This window comes from Apostichopus japonicus, chromosome 8, assembly GCF_037975245.1.
Source record: "Apostichopus japonicus isolate 1M-3 chromosome 8, ASM3797524v1, whole genome shotgun sequence".
NCBI lineage: Eukaryota > Metazoa > Echinodermata > Holothuroidea > Aspidochirotida > Stichopodidae > Apostichopus > Apostichopus japonicus.
Window position 1 is genome coordinate 20392161 of NC_092568.1, and position 22572 is coordinate 20414732.

At 37.6% G+C, this 22572-nt stretch overlaps 1 protein-coding gene and 1 long non-coding RNA gene across 6 annotated transcripts in view; one reads left to right on the plus strand and one right to left on the minus strand.

Annotated features, from left to right (window-relative positions):
• The first annotated feature begins 6210 nt into the window (after window positions 1-6210).
• On the plus strand, window positions 6211-10931 carry LOC139971714 (uncharacterized). The gene is made up of 2 exons (XR_011794453.1): window positions 6211-6754; window positions 8459-10931. It is a non-coding gene; the product is annotated as an uncharacterized lncRNA (long non-coding RNA).
• Window positions 10932-11148: 217 nt separating this feature from the next.
• LOC139970975 (uncharacterized) overlaps window positions 11149-22572 on the minus strand; it is an 88140-nt gene continuing 76716 nt past the window's right edge. For 4 of the 5 annotated variants that reach the window (XM_071977081.1, XM_071977082.1, XM_071977080.1 and 1 more), the window contains 8 exons: window positions 22253-22314; window positions 19261-19325; window positions 18348-18413; window positions 17807-17906; window positions 17437-17559; window positions 16404-16484; window positions 15111-15188; window positions 11149-14506 (listed from right to left, as the gene is read on the minus strand). In XM_071977081.1, the coding sequence (XP_071833182.1) occupies window positions 14396-14506; window positions 15111-15188; window positions 16404-16484; window positions 17437-17559; window positions 17807-17906; window positions 18348-18413; window positions 19261-19325; window positions 22253-22314 (686 nt within the window). In that variant the 3' untranslated portion in view covers window positions 11149-14395. Of the gene's footprint in view, window positions 14507-15110; window positions 15189-16403; window positions 16485-17436; window positions 17560-17806; window positions 17907-18347; window positions 18414-19260; window positions 19326-22252; window positions 22315-22572 lie in introns of those variants that run through there. The other variant, XR_011794272.1, reaches the window with a different exon arrangement.

Sequence of the window (22572 nt, forward strand, 5' to 3'; positions counted from 1 at the left end):
GTACGAGGCGGGGGGGGGGGCAGGGGGGCAGACTGCCCCCCAAATTTCCAGAGGACAAGAAATTCGGGCAAAAGTCCTGAAAAATTCGGGCAGCCTAAGAGGAGAAAAAAAAAAAATATATATATTTATATATATATATATATATATATATATATATATATATATATATATATATATATATATATTTTTTTTTTTTTTTTTCTCCTCTTAGGCTGCCCGAATTTTTCAGGACTTTTGCCCGAATTTCTTGTCCTCTGGAAATATATATATTATATATATATATATATATATATATCTATATATATATATATATATATATCTATATATATATATATATATATATATATATATATATATAATATATATATATTTACAGAGGACAAGAAATTCGGGCAAAAGTCCTGAAAAATTCGGGCAGCCTAAGAGGAGAAAAAAAAAAAATATATATATATATATTTTTCTCCTCTTAGGCTGCCCGAATTTTTCAGGACTTTTGCCCGAATTTCTTGTCCTCTGGAAATATATATATATATTATATATATATATATATATATATATATATATATATATATATATGTGGGCAGGGTCAAGCGGTAACGGAGGGACATTTGACTGTATTCCTTACACATTTTGTCTCTCTTTGCATTAGTTTGAGGGAGTATGTTGCAATTTCTTTTGTGGTTATCTAGACAGGTAGTTACTTGTTTCATACCCATAAACTTAATTCTTGTGGCTGTTACTGTAGGGAAACTATGGCATGATAAACATCATGGTAACGGAGGGACACCAAATGAACACGTGTTTTCACACTTTTTTGGAAGATGTCAAATCCACTGTTCTTAAGTTGCACTGACCATGTAACTTATATCAGGTGTTGGCTGGTACATTGCTTCACATACACCAAGGAAAAATTAGATGAACAGGAATCAATTGTCAAATCTACAGCTGATTTCGTACAGTAACGGAGGGACAATTCCGATGGTAACGGAGGGACACAAAATGTTCAGTGTTGTTTAGTGTAGCCTTTTGCCTGTTTTTGCTGCTTAGATTCAATATTTTTATTGCTGTTGGACTAAAAGTTATATTACTTAGGGAAACAAGGATTAGAACATTAAACCAACAGCTATGTTCACCAAAACATTAGCAATTTTAGTGGTTAATAAAAATGTAAGAAAAAATAGTAAGAAATTGATTAAAAGAACAAGTTTAAACAGACCACTCTTCATCATTTAGCACTCTCTAACTGCATTATTAGCAACTGTTAGGTGGGGGGGGGGGGGGGCTGGTGGCTAGCGCACTTCAAAACAAGTCAGTAAATCACATATTTACAGTAGACAGTTCACAAGTACTGTACTGTACTATGTGCAGAAATTTCATTACAGTAGTATGCCAGTCACATTTTGTCTTCCAAATACTACTAGTACTTTGCAGAAACCACTTGGTGCAGTAATTGATACTGGGCTTAAAAGTGAAATGCTGGGGTAACTTCTAACTTTAATGATAAAACCATACTGTAATAATGCAGTGGTATTTTAACAATTTAACAACTAACAACAATAATAATACAAAAACATTTTGAGACATAACATGATACAGTTACAGTAGCTACTGTACTGCAGAAAGGTTCAGTATGCCTGAATGTAATATTTGTGGATTACTGTAGAAACTATAGTTGAATTAACTTCCTGCGATTATTTATAAACTCAAAACAAAACAACAATATCATAAAAATAAAAAAACAATATTCCAATCACAACTATGCTTTGAACATGTCTGCAAACTTTTCTATTATTTTTAATCCTGATCAACAAATTTTGAGTTTGCTCTTGCTGAAGGAAAGTGGCTTTGTAAGCTCTTGCAAATGGAAGAAAATGTCCTTGAATCTCACAGCTGAAATATTGCTCACAGTTTTGAACTGGTTGGCAATCAGCAGTGTATGAATGAAAACTTCCATTCTGTACCTTCCAGCCAGTGTTTGGGTGTGGTTTGTTTCTAACTCAAATGTAGCTTTTCTTGACTTCCATGACTTCACATTCTGAGGAATTTATTAATGTTAGTCAAGCTGTTGTTCTCCTCACATAAACAGGAAGTCAAGAATTCCATTTTAAGAACACAACTACTTAGCAAGTAAACTCCCACTGGCAGGAATCTGTGCACAATCTTGCATTAAACAATTGTCCCTCCGCTACCAGTAACGGAGGGACACTACTTCACTTGTTCTTTATTTTAGCATAAAAGTAGCTAACTCCTTGGTTTAACCTTTCTTTAGTGGTTAACCCTATGAAAGTGTTTTATACAAATTATGAAATTTTTCCAGCATTGAATGACTGAGAAATTAAAAAAAATGTATTTTTTTGGTAACGGAGGGACAGGTAACGGAGGGACAAATCAGGTAATTAGCAATTACTGCTAATTGACAATTTATAGACATTGAAGGGGAATTATTCCTGTGATATGCATAATATTGACCAGGACTACTAGGCTGTGTAAGTAATCTTTCTAAGTCATCTTTTTACTAGGAAAAATTTGGTTTTAAAAATATCACAAAAATTTAATAATTTTTGGCATAACACAAGTGCAAATTGGCATGTGTTATATATGTCTATAACGTTTTATTAAATTAGCATATTTTTGTTCTGCAAGCACAGTGGTAAAATATAACTCTTTACCTATCTAGGCATACCACATTTGACCATGTTCTGTACATTTCCAATTTCAACCCAATTGTTACATTTCCCTTGACCCTGCCCATATATATATATATATATATATATATGTATATATATATATATATATATATATATATCTATATATATATATATATATATATATATAATATATATATATATTTCCAGAGGACAAGAAATTCGGGCAAAAGTCCTGAAAAATTCGGGCAGCCTAAGAGGAGAAAAAAAAATATATATATATATATATTTTTCTCCTCTTAGGCTGCCCGAATTTTTCAGGACTTTTGCCCGAATTTCTTGTCCTCTGGAAATTTTGGGGGGGGGGCAGTCTGCCCCCCCCCGCCTCGTACGCCTATGGACAGCAACGTTACAATTAGTTGCATTGAGACCGTCGGTATAATGCGCTATATAAATAAGTTATTTAAACAAAATACGTTGTGTAAATTGAGCACGATAAATGCAAAAATGTTTGCAGACAATGGTAAGGAATATTACCAAAACAAATTACAGGAAATTTGGAAACGCATCATTGACTGCTTTCAGCATGAAACTTCTTTGTAACGCCGGGGAGTGTTTTTAACCTTCTACTTTGCGGTTGATTGTTATCATTTATTTGTTTTGAAACACATTCAATATACAAAGGATTGGAAGAAATGTTGGTTCTTTTGAGAAGTTGCGTTTTTTTTTAAAGAAAGAAAGAAAGATATTATTCCAAAAAGTACGAAAACATGTTATTGGAAACCTGCTCAAATACCGTATCCTGTGTCGTTGTACTCTTGTTTACACAATTTACACGTTGACACTGAGGGTTGTATCTACGATTTGTGCAAACAGATGAATATTTTTTTTCAACTCCCTGGTTTAAAGTTGCAGGTAAAACGGCATGTATATTAAGTGTTTATATGAATGAGGAATTGTTATAACGGAACGCCATTACTCTTTTAGAGATGTGTAACCATTTTCTTTAAAACTTTCCTAGTTTCCAAAATTGTTATTATTTTGAATTCTTATACATGAACTCATACTTTCATTTGCGGCTTCATCATCTGTTACTAACAATGTGTTCAAATTTGTTGTATCACAGTGTTCTTGTGTTTAATTGTTTCTACCTGGTAAGTTGCAACACATAATTTAAAAAACAAAAAAGCACCTACGGTTACAGTTTACCGTTAATCAATGAATCACAGGTAGGGATGTGTCTGTTGTATAAAGCTTTACAAGATTGATTGCCCTACACAACAAACAATAACAACACCACTGAACTGAACAATGTGGCAACAAACACGTATTTAATGTAGATCCCACCCGTACAGTATACCCACAAAGAAATGTGTAATACCCACACGTTTATAGTATTCGAGTCCAGTTTTCTGCACTCGGACTTTAGACCAATTCCAATTTGGTATATCATCTTGCTTGGCAGATCTCTTATTTCTGAAGTCTACTCTTTGAGTGTCCAGAATGAGCACTTATGTAAGGAGTCAATGCAGTCTTACACATTTAGCCACACATACATTGAATATATATGAAATATGAATATATATATGCAGTAGCTTGCCCGAATCTTTTTCAAATTTTTGCCCGACAATTCTATGATTTTCTTTATTTAGCATCATGATGCCCGAATATTTCCGTGTAACACCACCGTAAGCGCAGTTCATCTGGGCTACCACGCTTTTGCTCGATCAATTTTTTTCTAACTAGTCAATTGTTTACCTGGACCAAGGGCGGCGGAACCGGGGGGCACAGGGGGCACGTGCCTGAGGTGCCTCAAGTTAGCAAGAGGCCAGGGAACCAGAATGAACACTCGGGAAGGGCCGTTTCCGGCCATCTGAGGGGTTTGTTAAACCAAAAATTTTCTAGTACGCTCCGCGCCAACCGATGGTGGCGCTTCGCTCAGATAGTCGTGCATACAACGTTGCAAATCCTGGCTAAGCCCGTGACTTTTAATGAATTTCTGTGGGGCAAACTCAAAGCTATTTTGAATGGAAAAAATTTGTTAAGAACAAGAAAAAAAACTTTAATTCGGAAGATTCCTACATTAGCAACTAGCATGATTTCACCTCATTTTGTCTCAAAAGAAAAATTGTTCTTGATTTCCCAATTTGCGAGTTGGATATTGCGGTGCTAGTATGCATATTTTCCTTTGGGGGGGGGGGGGGGGCGTTGATGGAGTGATGTGTATACACAAATATGATAATGCAATAAGAGTTATAAAGGGTACTAAATATAAGGCTGCATCAGTCCAATCGAATTTCTGCAAAGTGCCCTTTGAATTGATGTCGGTGCCCCCCCCCCCAGATTAAAAGTGCTTCCGCCGCCCTTGACCTGGACATCCCCAACATGAGTGTTAATAAGAAACATTTTCTTTTTCATGGATGGGGGGGGGTGCAGGTTTATCATATTCTTTGTTATATTTTATACTTTTTTTCTGAGACAAATTGCAGTCTCACCCGACACAGCGACATTATCCCGCCTACGTGTCGTTGAACAATGTATGTTTTCCTGGAGGTAGCTGAGTACTATGTTAAAATAATAAATAAGGTAACTAAATAGGAGCTTAAAAAATATACTGTCCCATTTTTCCCTTCAAAGTGATGTTACCTGTTTTTCTTCTTCTAATTTACCAAATTTTTGGGGAAGTGTAAATTTCTAAAAGGTGAGATTATAAAATAAAGAATGTTTAGATGCAACTTGCAAGGCCTCAGAAGTGCCGTTTCCGGCAATCTGAGAGGCATTGTTTGCCAAAAATTTTCTTGTACGCTACGCGCCAACCGATGGTGGCGCTCCGCTTAGATAGTGTCACGGGAACTTTCGGGCACAAAAAGTTCTGCCCCCCCCCCAAACTGAAATGGTCCCGTACGCCTATGACCACCAACGATCCCAGAAAATACACACACAGCTTGCAACCGTCGGTGATTAGATTATAGTGTGCAGTCAATACATACAGCTACGGTCAATACCCACAACACAGTGTACATAGCAGCGATTGACATCTCAGGTCTAGATCAGAGATAGCAAGTTATCACGTTTCATTACTGTCTGCATTTTGTAGCGACAAGAAGAAAACTTCACTTGCAAGCAACGGAAAGTTAACTTTTTCAGAGCACGGCACGCGGTTTGGGGCGAGTCTTCAATGCCTTTAAAGGGTGTGAAGAAACGTCTAATGCCGGTAATCTGACCTAGTTTCGAATGAAGTGTAACAGAAGTGTTAGACACCACGATCGACCCCAGAAAATACGCACACAGCTTGCTACCTTCGGTAATTAGACACTTGTGTACAGTCAGTACATACAGCTGCGGTCAATACCCACAGCACAGTGTGCAAACGATACAGCTATGGACATCTCAGGTCCAGCTATAGATAACAAGGTGTCACCTTTCATTACTGTCTGCATTTTGTAGCGACAAGAAGAGAACTTTAAAGGGTGTGAAGAAACGTCTAATGCCGGTAATCTGACCTAGTTTCGAATGAGGTGTAACAGAAGTGTTAGACACCACGATCGACCCCAGAAAATACGCACATAGCTTGCTACCTTCGGTAATTAGACACTTATGTACAGTCAGTACATACAGCTGCGGTCAATACCCACAGCACAGTGTCTAAACGATACAGCAATGGACATCTCAGGTCCAGCTAAAGATAACAAGGTGTCACCTTTCATTACTGTCTGCATTTTGTAGCGACACGAACAAAACATCACTTGCAAGCAACGGAAAGGTAACTTTTTCAGAGAGCGGCACGCGCCTGATTTGGGGCGAGTCTTCAATGCCCTTAAGTGTTGCGAATGCGCTGCAAGAAATCATGTCAAAAACTTACGGGTACCGAAGCGCGTGTGTACTGGCTTCATTTCGGCCTTATACAAAATATTTGGGTAATAGTTATCACTGTCTTGACGCATCATGTACGCAGGCGCCCATTTCGTGTACGTAAAAGATCGCATAGCCCACTGTTTTGTTTTCATTCATATGATGCTATGAGCGTAAACGTACAGACAGGACATTGCTCTTGAAAACCACTTTGCAAATCAGTTCAAAAGGTTATACATGTGCTGAGTTATGAACTGGTAAGTAAACCAATATAACATTGTAAGGTGGGGCGAACACTGAAATTGAAGATCAGCTCTCGCCATCTATATGAAAAAGAGATGTCTCAGAGGCCACTAGTTTTGGTGTGCAGTGAGTATCCGTCTAGCAATCATGTTTACAACATTAGCATAGGCTATTAGAGTTACAAGTTTTCTACGATCTAAAGTACATCATTCTGATTTATGTAAAAGAACATTAAGTTCACAATGATCTGTTAATCATATCGTTTTGAAGTCCAGGAAGAATAATTTCGAAGAAGTTGGTTTCGTTTCATCAACCACATACCATTTACTTACCAAATTTCTCTGCTGATACTTACACTCGGGATCAGTGGCGCCCCCCCCCCCCCCACCTCGCCTTCCATCGTCTGTCGGGGTATATGAGTAGGTTTTTTTTATATTCAGCTGGGAAAGGATTAGACCCCTGCTGCGGGTTATGTGTGTGTGTGGGGGGGGGGGGTGATGTGTTAGGGGCAGTAATATCATAGTAGCGACTTTACATTATTACTCATGGTAGCATGATGGGCTCATAATTGACGCACTTAAGGATTTGGTCAACGATTTCTAACAAGGAAAACATCCAAATCACTAAACTGTATGTGTTTTTATAGCTGTAGCTCCTCGGAAATGTAATGGTCTCAAAATATTTATTGTTCTGTGCCTACGCAACGTACAATTGAGCAGAATTTGACCACAAAATATCTGCCTTGTCAAAAAAATTTTCATACCTCAAACTTGACAAATTAGTCGATAAGCTAACTGTAACTTTTGATTGACTCTGAAAGTTGTTTGCTATGCTCTGAGCATCTAAGCTCAAGCAGGTCATTTCCCAGAGAGTAGTGGTGTCATGTGGAGGTAATTTTGGTTATTATTAGGCTAGGGAGTAAGATTTCCAAATGCCCAAAATACGTGCAAAAACTGGGTAGGGGGTGGAGGGAGGGTGTGAAAAGCTAAACTAAAAAAACACAATTTGATCAGCACATATCTGAAATGGATTGAAACTTATGAAATATGTAACTCTGCTTCGCTGCAAAAAGTTAGGTTGCCTGCTGTATCGTTGCTAGTAATATTTGAAGGTGCGTCAATTACGAAGGTGAGTCAATTATGAAGCCTTTACTATACTACATATTTTCAACACGACTATGGTAGACCATAATTAGAAACGTAACCAATACCCGTAATTACATTCATCTTGTTGGATTGCATACTGATAATTTAGGCCAGGGTTGTCCAACCTACGGCCCGCGGGCCACAGTCCGGCCCGCCGCAGGGTTGTGTCCGGCCCGCCAGAGATGCTTGTACGGTGCGAAATTTTAGTGAGCATATTTATTGATAACAATTTGAAGCTATATAATCAATCATTCGAACCTTCTGGGTCCAAAAAACTGCATACAGGTCAGTTAATTGGTGTGACACTCTCAGCGGAGGGGGGGGGGGGCGGTTGTACTTTATTCATCTGTTTTATCAGGAAGGAAAATAAATCAGTGCGCTCCGCGCGCAGTGCTCACATTTTGTTGCCTTGGGCTTCGGGCAAAAAATCGAGCGTAGGGTTCATGCGGCCCTCTCCTTCATCATAATCATTCCATGTGGCCCTCCTCTGTAAAAGGTTGGACAACCCTGATTTAGGCAATGCTTTGCCTGTCAGACGTCGGTATTTTGGTATTCGTCTTTGTCTCACGGTAGATATCAAGTGATGACGTCACAAAATCAGCCTCTCGGATAAAATGATGACACCGGTGGACAACAAAGGGGGCAATTCAGATACGTGTCATCGACCCGGGTCACGGGCGCTGGCGCAGTTATGACGTCACCGAAAGCGGATTTGAGATCGAAGTACAGTTTGAACTGTGGAACTCAAAGTGGTATCACAAAGTCTGAGTCTCCTCATGACAATATTGAATGTACTCCTCAAGTAATAAACGGCGTGAAGTGTGTATCCTTTACTACATCCGACGAAAAGACGCGTAAAAGGCTCGCCTGTTTAGATCGATCACGCAAAATCGCTAGCCGAAAGCTAAAATTCCAACATGAATCCCAAAAGGTAACAAGTAATGGCAACACAAACTTTATTGGTTCTACTGGCCGTCATGGCGGAGACCGTGTCAGCTGCATATTACACATAACTGAAACAGCTCATGATAGGGCCAAGAGAATCGCGAGGAGCTTACAATGGGATGTTGTCAGAGTACTTCGGGAGGCAGACACGGCTAACGGCCAAGATATAGTACTCGTTAGACCTACTAATGCTTCATCTGCTCCCCTTCTATCAGCACTGAGGGATCAAAATGGCCAAGTGACAGTGTTAACGGAATCTAACAAATGCGCGTTACTTCAAATAGAGGACTTTATCAATAGTGTGGTTATGACGTCACATATTCGCGCTGTGCCGTCAGAGAATATGAAAGACAACAATGTCCTTGATCGTGAGACTTCAATGAGTCAACAAAGGACGAGCTTCACCTTCATATAGTAAGTTCATCTGAATGGAAATCATATTTAGGGAGCAACTCTGCTACAAATGATGTTGGAGGCCAAAAGAAAATTACGATGAGAGGCTAGTGGTGGCTGACGTTTACAAAGTACATGGTTCCGAAGAAATCTCTGGGACCCTCAAATCTTGGACTGAGACGGTAGTCTCTAAAAACTTAATAGATTCATAATCGATTACATATTTCACACAGACAGTCATACACCTATATAAAGCCGACGGCAAAGACCGTCTTAGCAGACGGAATAGTTCACAAGATGAAACGGAAGGAATATCAGAGATAAAATGTCATGTGACTTGTAGAAATTTTCGAGAACTAAACAGCGCAAGTTTATAGATTTTCTATATGGTCAAGGAGTTCCTATTGACCTCAGGTTGATGAAGTTCATAGGAAACATGTGACATCTAAACCAAAAAGTTCCATATGATATTGAATTACGGTATTCGAACAGGTTGAAGGTGGGCACGTTTTGGATTCTCTCATATATGGGTACATCCATTGATACTGTTTATTCGATAACCAAATTGGTTAGATTTATATTGTTCTATCATGGTCCGGATTAACAACGCACATTTAAACTTCTTGAATGTTCAGCTCTGCTACTACTTGTGGGTTATGGGGGGGGGGGGGGATCGGTGACTTTTGATCTTGTTACGTAATCTGTTACATAATGTATTACATAACCTGTTACATTCCTGGGTCTCATGCGATTGCTGTATTGATAGTAAATCTCCAAATAGTGAAACGCAATTATTAATGATAGAATCAGTTTAACTGTGTTATGATATATTCCAGGCTGAGGAGTTCTTATGCAAATTTGACGGAATCGACGGAATGACCTAACTTTGACGTCATGTAGCAATGAGATCATGGTATGTGTCAATGAGACTTTGTTTTTAAGTGTTATCATGTTCAGAATTATAGATCTTCAAATATAATATACTCTCAATAATTATCATTCAAAATGGACACCAGCGAAATATATTCAGGCAAACAAAATTACAAAACTCGTCTTTTATTTCATGTTACTTAAGTTCGGGAGTGCACACAGGGGGATCCCTCCCCCCCCTTTTTCCCTTTAGTTAAGTTGTCTTTTTGGTAGACACGAATACCATTTGTCAAATTAGTCTTTTGTGATTAAAAGCTCCCTCTTGTGGTTGCAAAATCAATTTTAAAATTTAATTAAAAAATGCCTTAAAAAAAAACAATTTTGGATTCATTTTTTTTAGGTACCTTCTTGCCGGCCCCGGACCACACTCATATGCCTCATGTCCCTAGAAATTTGTACAAACATAAATTCAAAGAATTGACAACTTGCAAAAAGAGGCAAAAAAAAATAGCATACATTGTATTAATGTGACTGTTTACTGTGAAGTTTATTAACATTATCTTTAATTTACAACTGGGCCTGTATGTAGCAATGTAGAAAAATAATAATCTTTTGTATTGTACAGATATAATACAGAGAACAAAAATCTTGACAAAAATCAATTGAATACTCTAGATACAAGATACCATGCATATACTATTCATGACACAACACCAATTGAATACTCTAGATACAAGATACCATGCATATTATTCATGACAAAACACCGAATATAAATATTAAATAAGACAAATTTCAAAAGAATTTACAAACACGCAAAAAAAAAAAAAAAATCAAAGGGAAAAAAAGAAGTAAATAAATCAGTGCAGTTTGAATTTTCATATATAATAGTGAAGGAAAGCACCAGTACTGTCAACATGTACTTTAGAACGGATCCAACATAAGATGAAACTTGTATCATTCCACACAATCAACATCTTAAATGCCCACCCCACACCTCCCCATCCCACCCCTCCCCATCCCACTCCTCCCCACCCCACCCCACCACACCACACCTCTCCACCCCACACCTCCCCACCCAACTCCCTCACCTACGCAAATCATCAAAAACACCCAGAGAGACACGTCCTATCCAATGTTAAGGCCAATATCTTTGCAAAATGAGACGCAAATGAAAAGGTTGATGACTCATGTCATTTTATCAGAATGAATTTATCGTTTCCAATTAAAGTACAACTGGCTCAGAATCAGAGTACTCGATTCTGTACCTGTACATTTTTCTGCCCTTGTACTCGTCGCACCTAAGGGTTTGTACTCACAGTTGTACTCGGGACCTTGACCTTTTACTCGTACTGGCTGCAGTTGAATTTTAACCACGTTTGATAGAAATTCCACTTTGATACATATTAAGCCTGGTTCTATAGTTTTGTTGGCGATTATTTCTCTGTTACTCAACTCCCCTCACCTTCCATACGGAAATTCCACCTTCATCTTTCCATCCATTGAAGCTATGGTATTCTTGATCTCATGGTCCTTTTTCACCCACAACAGCAACCACTACACGTAGGCACCCTAACACATATTTTCCTTATAAAATACATTTTTGGTATCAGTTCACTGAATTGCCCCACCCACCTTCCCCAACAAATTTAAGTTTTTTTCTGTTTCCTATTTCCAGTTTTGCCCTCCCTATTATCTACACCACCACCTCTATCCCCCCCCCTTCCCCCAAACTCCAACCTTTTCAAAATTGAACCGTCCAAGTAAAATCCGTTTTCATCTTGCATTGTCCAATAGTCTACTTAATAGGAAAAACCTTTGCAACCTCTGAAATCACAGTAAATAAACATCAAAAATATGCAGACTCATGAAGATTAACTGAAATGGAAAAAATGTATACTGTGGAGGGTAACTACAATTAAAATTGCACGTTTCAATGTCGACAAGTTTGCTTTGCATTTTCAATACATTACAACTGTAAGTAATCATACTGCTATATGATATTCTACAAGGTATATATATGAATATTTATGAGTGCATTGCACACAAAACTAAAATAAAAATTACAAACTAAATGTTAGCTATTGGTGAACTCATCATTCTTTAGTGTCCTCAAGAGAAAAGGAAGAATAAAAATTAAAAAAAGATTGCTGGTTCGTCTTTATACTACAGCAAATAACTGAATCAATTTCACAACTCTATTCACTTGTGAATACTGCCTTTTGGAAAGAACCACCAACTATAAAGAACCAGGGAAGAGGGAAAAGAAATAGGAGCTTCTGCAAACAGTTAGACCGTGTATCACTTCAAGGTGGAGAAATATTGCGATTTACTTTGGTAGTTACTTAAAGAAATTGCAGCATATGGGGAGACGATGGATAACAAAATAAATTAAAGCCTAACTTTTTAACTTGGTGAAACCTAAACACTTACAGAACTGATGAATAAATCATCAAGAAATGTAAATACCTCAAAGATAATCTTGGGATGATCATGTAGAAATTGCGATGATCATTTCTAGCAGGTACACACCTGAATATATAGTAAAGGTGAACATTTTGGAATGGTGAACACTTTGAGGTCAACGGTGAACATCGTTAGATAATGAATGAATATTCATAGCTAATGGTAAACATTATGAGGTTATTGTGAACATTGTTTGAGATGAAACATTATCGTCATGTTCTGTTGAACATAGTGAACACCATCAGGCAAATATTAGAACATGGCTAGATAATGTTGAACTTAATGCAGTAATGTGAATATCACTAATGTAGGCAATGGTCTACACCATTAGGTAAATGTGATAATCTTTTGAGATGCAATTTATAAACCAATTACAAACACTTATCAGCAAGTAGTGAACATCATTTGGTCATATTGAACATCATTGTCTATTGGTGACACCCCTAGATATATGTGAACATCATGGATTGTGTAATGTGCAAAGCAGTAATGTAGTTAATGTTACCAAATCATAAGGTAATGGTGAACATCATTTGTGGAGACCATAACTATCACAGTTTCAGCATTATTAGGTAATAGTGAACATCCCTATGTGATGTGAACACAGCTCATGTGTTTATTAATGGGGAACCACATAACGTAATGGTGAACAACATCAGTGGTGAATATTATTTACCTATGTCTGTACAATATTAGGTACTAGTGAACATCATGAGGTAATGGTGAACATCCCAAGGGGATGTGAACACCGCTCGTGTGTATATTAATGGGGAATCTCAAAACGTAATGGTGAACATCATCAGTGGTGAATATTTTTTACCTATGTCTGTACAATATTAGGTACTAGTGAACATCCTTAGGTAATGGTGAACCCCACTAAGACAAAGTTTGGTGCACATCACTAGATTATTACATGGTGAAGATCACATATTCATTCATACTTAGTAAAGATTCCTAAATCCTATTGGTCCATTCAGGTCAGCTGACCGTGGTTAATCCTGTGAGTAACACACGGTAAAATTACGGGGCATCACTTTAATAAATCTTTGGTTATATGTAACCAAAAATGTTTTGTTTTATGATTTTTCCCCCACACAAATGGTAGTGTATGAATGAACGGGTGTTAATGCTATCGCTGGATGCACTCAGGCTCCGCCCTCGTGCATCGCTTGCATTATCCCCCGATCGTGCATTAATCCTGTGAGTAACACACGCTAGACCGTTGATTAACCCCTTAATGATGTGCCTGCCATATAACATATGAAAATCAATATACCATACTGTACTGTCTAAGAGTAAACAACAACAATAACGACAAGATTAACGTACACTGCAAACACTAAATATAGAAAATGAGATCATTCAGACCAGTCTCCTTACTGTCTTTGTTGCTAAAATATTTCCTGAGATACTCTAAACTTTGTTCCAGTCTATGAAAAATGAAAAAAAAAAAAAAGAAGTGACATTAAACATAATTATAAAACTGAATTACACAGACTGGGAATGCAAAAAGGAAAATATATTAAAAAAAAAAAAGTGAAAAGAGCAAAATAATAAGAAAAAAGGCAAGTTGTTAAACAAACAAAACCATAATTTAGAAAAAAGAGGTACTCATCCTAGGTTATAAAATGGGAAGTATCAATCGTCAGAACTCTTCTTGTTGCAAACCTGGCGTTCCACAAATGGAGAGAGATAGAAAATTGATGAAATATATTTTTTAATTAATTGGATACCACACATCACCCCTTTTTTGTAGGATCGTTCTTAATTTACTCCATGCCCAACCCCCAGCATCAAGCACACCTTTGCATCGCAACAATTTCGTCTCATGGGTATTCATAAGTGACCGACTACTACGAGACCTCTAATGTTGCTCAGGACGGTAGATGGCAGCTTCTGAAGAATGACGTGAAGCAGCTCGGCATCCATTCGACTTTTCAGTTCGACCTGCAAGAGGGAAAGAGCAAAAACTGAACAAAGATTCGGGGATTGTATCGTGACAACTATCACAGTCTGTTTACCAAACAAAAACCGTATTCGTCTTATTACATGAATTATAAACATTATCAAATGCACTCTAACCTTACAGAATCTATTACTTAAAGGCATTGAAGACTCGCCCCAAACCATGTGCGGCCATCTGAAAAAGTTAACATTCCGTTGCTTGCAAGTGACGTTTTGTTCGTGTCGCTACAAAATGCAGACAGTACAGTAATGAAACGTGATACCTTGTTATCTTTAGCTGGACCTGAGATGTCCATCGCTATATTGTTTGTACACTGTGCTGTGGGTTTGACCGCAGCTGTATGTACTGACTGTACACTAGTGTCTAATTACCAATGTTAGCAAGATGTGTGTGTATTTTCTGGGATCGATGGTGGTGCTTAACACTTCTGTTACACCTCATTCGAAACTAGGGTCAGATTACCGGCATTAGACGTTTCTTTTTGCACGAGTCTTCACACCCTTTAATTGTTTCATTATGCCACATACATTGTGTTTAGACAGCGTGATTCAAGAGTGGTATGTTCAATGGAGTCAACTTACTTACCTGAGAGATAACAGTTATCTGGCAGTGTTCCATACCATCTTGACAGAATGGTTCCAAACAAAATCCAAAACACGTTACCTGCAAAAATATGGAAAACATATGACACATTTTGAGAACTTCCTATACCTCACCGGTACCTTTAACAGGAGTTGAATTTCTCTTAAGAATAGTTATCCCAGGAGGAGAGAGAACCAGGAGGAGAGGACAGGACCAAAGATATAAATGTTGTTCAGTTTGTCAGATCAAACAAATCATGCAGAAACAAAAACTGTGATGGTCTCAAAACTCTGAAACCTGGCTTCAAAAATGTTTCTTTGAAACTGAAAAATAGTAACATCGAATATGTATGTCAATTACCATGTTATGGAAGCTCAATATTGGCAATAAACATCATTAAATGGTGTGAAGACTCGCGCAAAAAGAAACGTCTAATGCCGGTAATCTGACGTAGTTTTCAAATGAGGTGTAACAGAAGTGTTAGACACCACCATCGATCCCAGAAATACACACACAGCTTGCTACCGTCGGTAATTAGACACTAGTGTACAGTCAGTACATAACAGCTGCAGTCAATACCCACAGCACAGTGTACAAACGATACAGCGATGGACATCTCAGGTCCAGCTAAAGATAACAAGGTATCATGTTTCATTACTGTCTGCATTTTGTAGTGACACGAACAAAACGTCACTTGCAAGCAACAGAAAGTTAACTTTTTCTGATGGCCGTACGCAGTTTGGGGCGAGTCTTCAATGCCTTTAAGTGCTAAAACGTCACATAAACATTCATTCTTCCTTTCTGTTTCATTTTGATATAGGATATGTTGAGCATGACTTAGACTGTGGCCTTGTGATCTCACACTGTGGCAGTTTAGAATCAGCTAAAAAAAAAAAAAAAACTTTGCTCAGATGATAGGGCACGCAAAATTCCTGATTCGGATCCAAAAAGACGGTACTTTTGACAAAAGTAGGATGCTGAGTGGGCTTTAGAATCCTACAGCCAGGCTGCCTAGGACATAATTGTCTCATTCTGCGAAGTTTCACAGGATACGTACTGCTGGTCTGGTGAGATAATCTCTACTGCTTGATATTGATTCAGCCTTGATGCAGGGGATTTTGCAGCATTTCTCTTTGAGAGAGAGGGCTTAAGTAGTTTGTTTCTAATCTTCCAGTCAGTTTCTTTTACTGATTTGCTCCTTCAACATACAATCATTTCATGAAGAATTGGCTCACCAGAAAGTCTAGCAGCTCTTTTCTTAGGTTCCCCCCCTTCCTCATTTTTAAATCTACTCACCTTTGCAGAAACTGTTCCCGGCACTTGCATGACTGAAGGATGATGCATCACTGAAGTTGACCCAACCAGAAATTTGGTTTTCTGTAATAAAATATGATGAAATGATCATAACATAAATGCAACTTGCAAATCATCCGATGCTACTGATATGAACACACATGTCATCGGGGTCACCATTTATCCTTTGATTGGAAAGTGGGTCCCGGGGGAGGATTGCGTCCTGGGGGGAGGGGGTGTGAATAATGTTTGGATGTTTAAAAAGGGCTACATACCAACTGGTGCAATATTTACAGCTTTATACACCAGTTTAGTACAGCATAAAATTTCCTAATTTTGCGCCGTTTTCTATTGTAGTTTGCATATTAAAACCAGAAAACAAAATGTTTGATGGTTCCAATACCTAAAACTTATTCATAGTGTGGTAAGCGATACATGTTAATATTCATGAACTTGTGCAAACCAAAATGAAGTGGAGTATCTATTGACTAATGACTAAGATATAAAGGATACTGGGGCCCACAAATTCCAGCCCAAAGAATGTGTCCCACAATGTATATGAGGTGGGTGTATACCCATCCGGCCAAAAAATGCGCCCAGAATTCTAGGCGCCCAGGTGGTCCCAAAAAATGAAGGTCTAATTGTTGTTGCAAAGAATGTAGTTACATCACCATACCAACATGAACTAAATCAGACATTCAGTTGAATGGCTATTGACATTCTAAGAATTTTCTGTTAAGCCCCGCCCACTCATTAATATTCAAGAGATGGGAACCAAATACAATAGGGCACATCTATTGACCCTGATTAACATATATACGAAGTATGACACCAGATATGCACACACATACCCACGCACCCACACACATGCCAACTTGACTGCATAGGTCCTGATGGATGCAAAGCATTGGAACCAATAACAGTGATACTTTTTAGTCTTCAAAAATCTTTTAAAAATTTAGTATGTATGTATCTTGATTGAAAAAGTGGGGGAACACCGTTTCAAAGGACCATATGACGATGAACATTGCCTTACCGCTCTTCTTGAATGCAAGACAGTGGTGACCAATCTCGGATGACGTAATCCACATTTCCTGTTACCTAGTTGTACATGAATAATAGACTTCCCATCATCAAATTTTTGGAGTACTGTCACTTTCTGTGGAAAACAATTGGATTAAAAGATTTTACTAAAATGATATTTCACAGGATATTGTACCTTTTGCAATAACAAAAGACCCACTACTAAAAAAAAAAAAAATTGAGAACAAATTATTGCCAGTCTGTGCGGGGCAGAAGGCGGTTTGTTGCCATAGCAACCAGCTGGCGTAAGCGACATAAAAATTCTACAGACGTTGAAAACGACCTGCTTCAAGTCCTTGGAAACTTTCTAACCTTTCTCTCACCTTTAAATATTTGCCAAAGATTGGATAAAAGTTGGACGCTTTTCTAATGAGGTTAAAGATGCAAGACACAGGTGCTTTTATGACACCGATCCCAGAGTACCTGATGAGAGATCAGAAAAGTTATCATCAAACAATGGAAATGTCTTTGGAAAATATCTGTGCAAAATATTTAGAGACTTGGCTTCGTAGATATATATTGCTTCACTAAAATTACAAATTTATATCCTCTCTTTTCTTTTGTATTCTTGAGCACTACTTTCATGTCTCTAATTCCGGTCAGTTCTGTGTTCCTTGATCGGAATTGCAGTTCTTTTCACGGTCAAGGTGGAGCTAAATTTTTAATTTTTAAAAAACGACGACAAAGAATCTGTTATGGTAGCTTTTCATAACCAATCTTAAAAAATATGATCCATTTCAAGTAGTCTGCAGTCGTTTCAAAAAGAAATTGAAAAAATTGTCTCGAAGAAGGGAATGCTAAATGCTGTAATAGACACTGTGAGAACTGTACAGGTGATACCCTGTCTATTTTCATCAAACTTACCATTTTCCGAAATTACTCGGATGAAATTTTTCAAATGTAAAAGTCTCTCCCTTTTTAAATAAAAACCTGTTAAGAAGAGAAATGATAAAAAAAAAGATGGTTATTAATAAAGAGAACCAGAGACCATGTATAATCGATTTACAATCAGAAAAATTGGTGTCATAATTTGATGAAATTAAAAACCTTGTAGGAGCTACCTGTGAGCAAACTCCAGATGTACAAGAGTATTGTGAAAGCAGAATTACACTGTATGTGTGTTTCCAAGGCAGTGGCGGCACCAGCGAAGTTAATCTGGGGTGGGAAACTATGGGCAAGTCATATTTGGGGGGGGGGGGAGGAGGGAAATAAACTATGATATGAGGGTGGGATCTAAAGGAAGGAGTTTCCTCTCCACTTTGGGAATTGTTCTGCAAGTAAAGTGACTAACATGCAAAATGGTGCTATCAATTGAACAATTTTCACATTAATGCTTTGCATCGGAAGTTGCTTCTAATTCCAGTGATTAGCCTACTTCTGTTATTTAGGATAAGTAGCAGATCTGACTGGCAAGGGGAAATCTGGGGGACATTTCCCCCGCATCCCCTCATCTCCCTTAGCACCACCACTGGTAATGCCACTACCTACGAAGTTTACAAAGACATTCAAAATCTTGTGAGAATTTGTTACAAAACAGATTCTTATACCAGATGTATCTAGGCCTGGCCTGCTTTTTTATATCTAAAGGCACATTTTGTGGGGGGGGTGAGGGAGAGGATTGGGAGGGGGGGACGAACTTAAACTGTTGAAGCTTATCATGTTGCCCCCATTATGTGAAAAGCTAGGAATAACTTTAGCATCCATATCGGAGGTGGAAAGACTCGAATGTGAAGTGGAACTTGGGTTGTAAATGACTGAAATCAAAAGTCATACTCACTGCCAACCCCCTTCCTTTTCATTCTCCCTAATACTGTCAAGTTGAATTTGTTGAATTATTGCACTCTGCAAAGAAAAGTCATAGAAAATAGATATTCTATATTACCAAGGTATGAAACAGAAGAAAGTCATTCTCCAGCATCTGAGAATGAGACAGTTTTTCTCATTTTTGAGTACTGATGTTCAGGAAACCCCTATTCTGAGCTGTTCTCACAGTATATACTCATTTTGACTACTACTAGTAAGTGTCTCACTATTCTGAGCTGTTCTCACAGTATTTGTCTTAAGTTTATTAGTCAGTGTATCACTATTCTGAGCTGTTCTCACAGTATATACTCATTTTGACTACTACTAGTAAGTATCTCACTATTCTGAGCTGTTCTCACAATATTTGTCTTTTTAAGTTCTATTAGTCAGTGTATCACTATTCTGAGCTGTTCTCACAGTATATACTCATTTTGACTACTACTAGTAAGTGTCTCACTATTCTGAGCTGTTCTCACAGTATTTGTCTTTTTAAGTTCTATTAGTCAGTGTATCACTATTCTGAGCTATTCTCACAGTATATACTCTTTTTGACTACTACTAGTCAGTGTATCACTATTCTGAGCTGTTCTCACAGTATATACTCTTTTTGAGTACTGCTAGTCAGTGTATTACTATTCTGAGCTGTTCTCACAGTATATACTCCTTTTGAGTACTAATAGTCAGTGTCTCACTGTATCACTGTTCTAACAGTATATACTCTTTTTGACTACTACTAGTCAGTGTATCACTATTCTGAGCTGTTCTCACAGTATATACTCTTTTTGAGTACTGCTAGTCAGTGTATTACTATTCTGAGCTGTTCTCACAGTATATACTCCTTTTGAGTACTAATAGTCAGTGTCTCACTGTATCACTGTTCTAACAGTATATACTCTTTTTGAGTACTACTAGTCAGTGTATCACTATTCTGAGCTGTTCTCACAGTATATACTCTTTTTGAGTACTGCTAGTCAGTGTATTACTATTCTGAGCTGTTCTCACATGTATACTCTTTTTGAGTACTAATAGTCAGTGTCTCACTGTATCACTGTTCTAACAGTATATACTCTTTTTGAGTACTACTAGTCAGTGTATCACTATTCCAAGCTGTTCTCACAGTATGTACTCTTTTTGAGTACTACTAGTCAGTGTATCACTATTCCGAGCTGTTCTCACAGTATATACTCTTTTTGACTACTACTAGTCAGTGTATCACTATTCTGAGCTGTTCTCACAGTATATACTCTTTTTGAGTACTGCTAGTCAGTGTATTACTATTCTGAGCTGTTCTCACATGTATACTCTTTTTGAGTACTAATAGTCAGTGTCTCACTGTATCACTGTTCTAACAGTATATACTCTTTTTGAGTACTACTAGTCAGTGTATCACTATTCCAAGCTGTTCTCACAGTATGTACTCTTTTTGAGTACTACTAGTCAGTGTATCACTGTTCTGAGCTGTTCTCACAGTATATACTCTTTTTAAGTACTGCTAGTGAGTGTATAACTGTTCTGAGTATTGCTTCATACAGTTCCAAAGTCGCTAACCTTACATTCAAATCCAACTACTGACATCACAGAAACTGCATAAAATATGATATCTTAAGTTTTAAAAACATTCAAAAGCAAGTAAATATTAAATCAAATACTGATGGATTATCTTATGAAATATGTTTTTGTACGTAAGATAAATAAGATACAATGTAAAGCACTGTGCAACGGGTGTACAAAAGTCATACACATTGTTCAATGTTAGGAAATCTGCATGAGAAAAAGTATGAGAAAAAGTATGTTCACATTATGTAGGAGAAGAAGTATGAGAAAAAATGGATGTTCACAATTATACAGTTTGAATGAGCAAGCAAGATATACAGTATAAAGCAGTGTGATTTATATAACTATGGGGAGATACAACTTTAAAAACCAAATAAATAAAAGTTGGAAAAATGTTGCTTGCAAAGCTCATGGGCATAGAACAGACACCGCAAAGACCAAACAGGTATCTAGCTATGTTCGTGATATGGGGATATTTTAGGGGCAATTTCAGCTCACATTACGGCAACTTACAACTAGCTGTTCTCATCGGCAGGTTCAAAGATCTGTGTCAAGACTACGACGGACTATGCAGGGTTACACGAACTGAATTTTGTGACCTACTGTTGTTCAAGTGATATTTATAACACCACAAAAAAAAAAAAAAACAGTCAAAGAGAAAACTTGGCTATAAACAGAACTTCTTTATACCGGTATAAACAATACTGTCTGGATCCAGGGACTATAGCTTACAGCCATGCATTGTTCCATTATAGCTAAATGGTATTTGAAGCAGAGATGAATGGCAATATTTGTTATTTTGTTTGAGATTTAGCTTGTCACAAAGGAGAGAAAAGGTTGATGTACTAACTAAACAATAAGCTGAGTAGCCTGGAGCCTTTTTTTTTAAGTATTAAATTTTTAAATTTTTATGGGATTTTTATGGGATTTTTTACGGGAAAGCTAATATGGGATGCCTACTATTATTTAATAATTTAGTTGAATGGCTTTTCGTGCCCTACGTCATGAGCAAAATATGTTGTTGAAAAAATTTGAACTGTGCAGTGTTAAGTGAGGGCAAACATTATCTTTCCCCTACAGTAGTCATGTAGGTAGTAATGGATACTTTCATGCTTCAACCGTTGGGACATGGGAAAGAGAGAACAGGAGGGATTAAGGGAGAGGGTCAAAGGGAGAGGGGTAAAGGGAGAGGGGTAAAGGGAGAGGGGTCAAAGGGAGAGGGGTTGGAGGTCGGTCAAAAGCAGCAGTCAGTGGTTAGTATTTGTACTCTGTGTTACAAGCAGCAGCTTCAGAAATTGTCAGATTTTTTTTCTTTATTTTTTTCTCCTAATTATTAAGGCTTCTGAAAGTAGGCGCATAAAATGATGGAAGCTGAAGGAGAGGCAGATATGCTTGGATGATTCAGTTTTTACCTCTCGTAACAACACCCGAAATGTTTGTCCGATTAGGACTGAGCATTCACTGTCAGACCATTCTATAAAGATGCAAAAAATTATTGAAAGTACTGGTGTATTAATCCGGTATTACCATATCAGGCAAAATATCACTGAACTTTTACATTATTCATAATTTGGAGATCTCCTTTCTTTCTAAAGTCCATGTCCTTATGTTCATGCAGCACTCACATAAAATGGCGACATATCATGAACGTACTATACGTGTGTCTTGGCAACATGTATCAGAGGGACACTTTTTCCCTATGTTATGAAGATACTGTCTAAGCAATCATGAA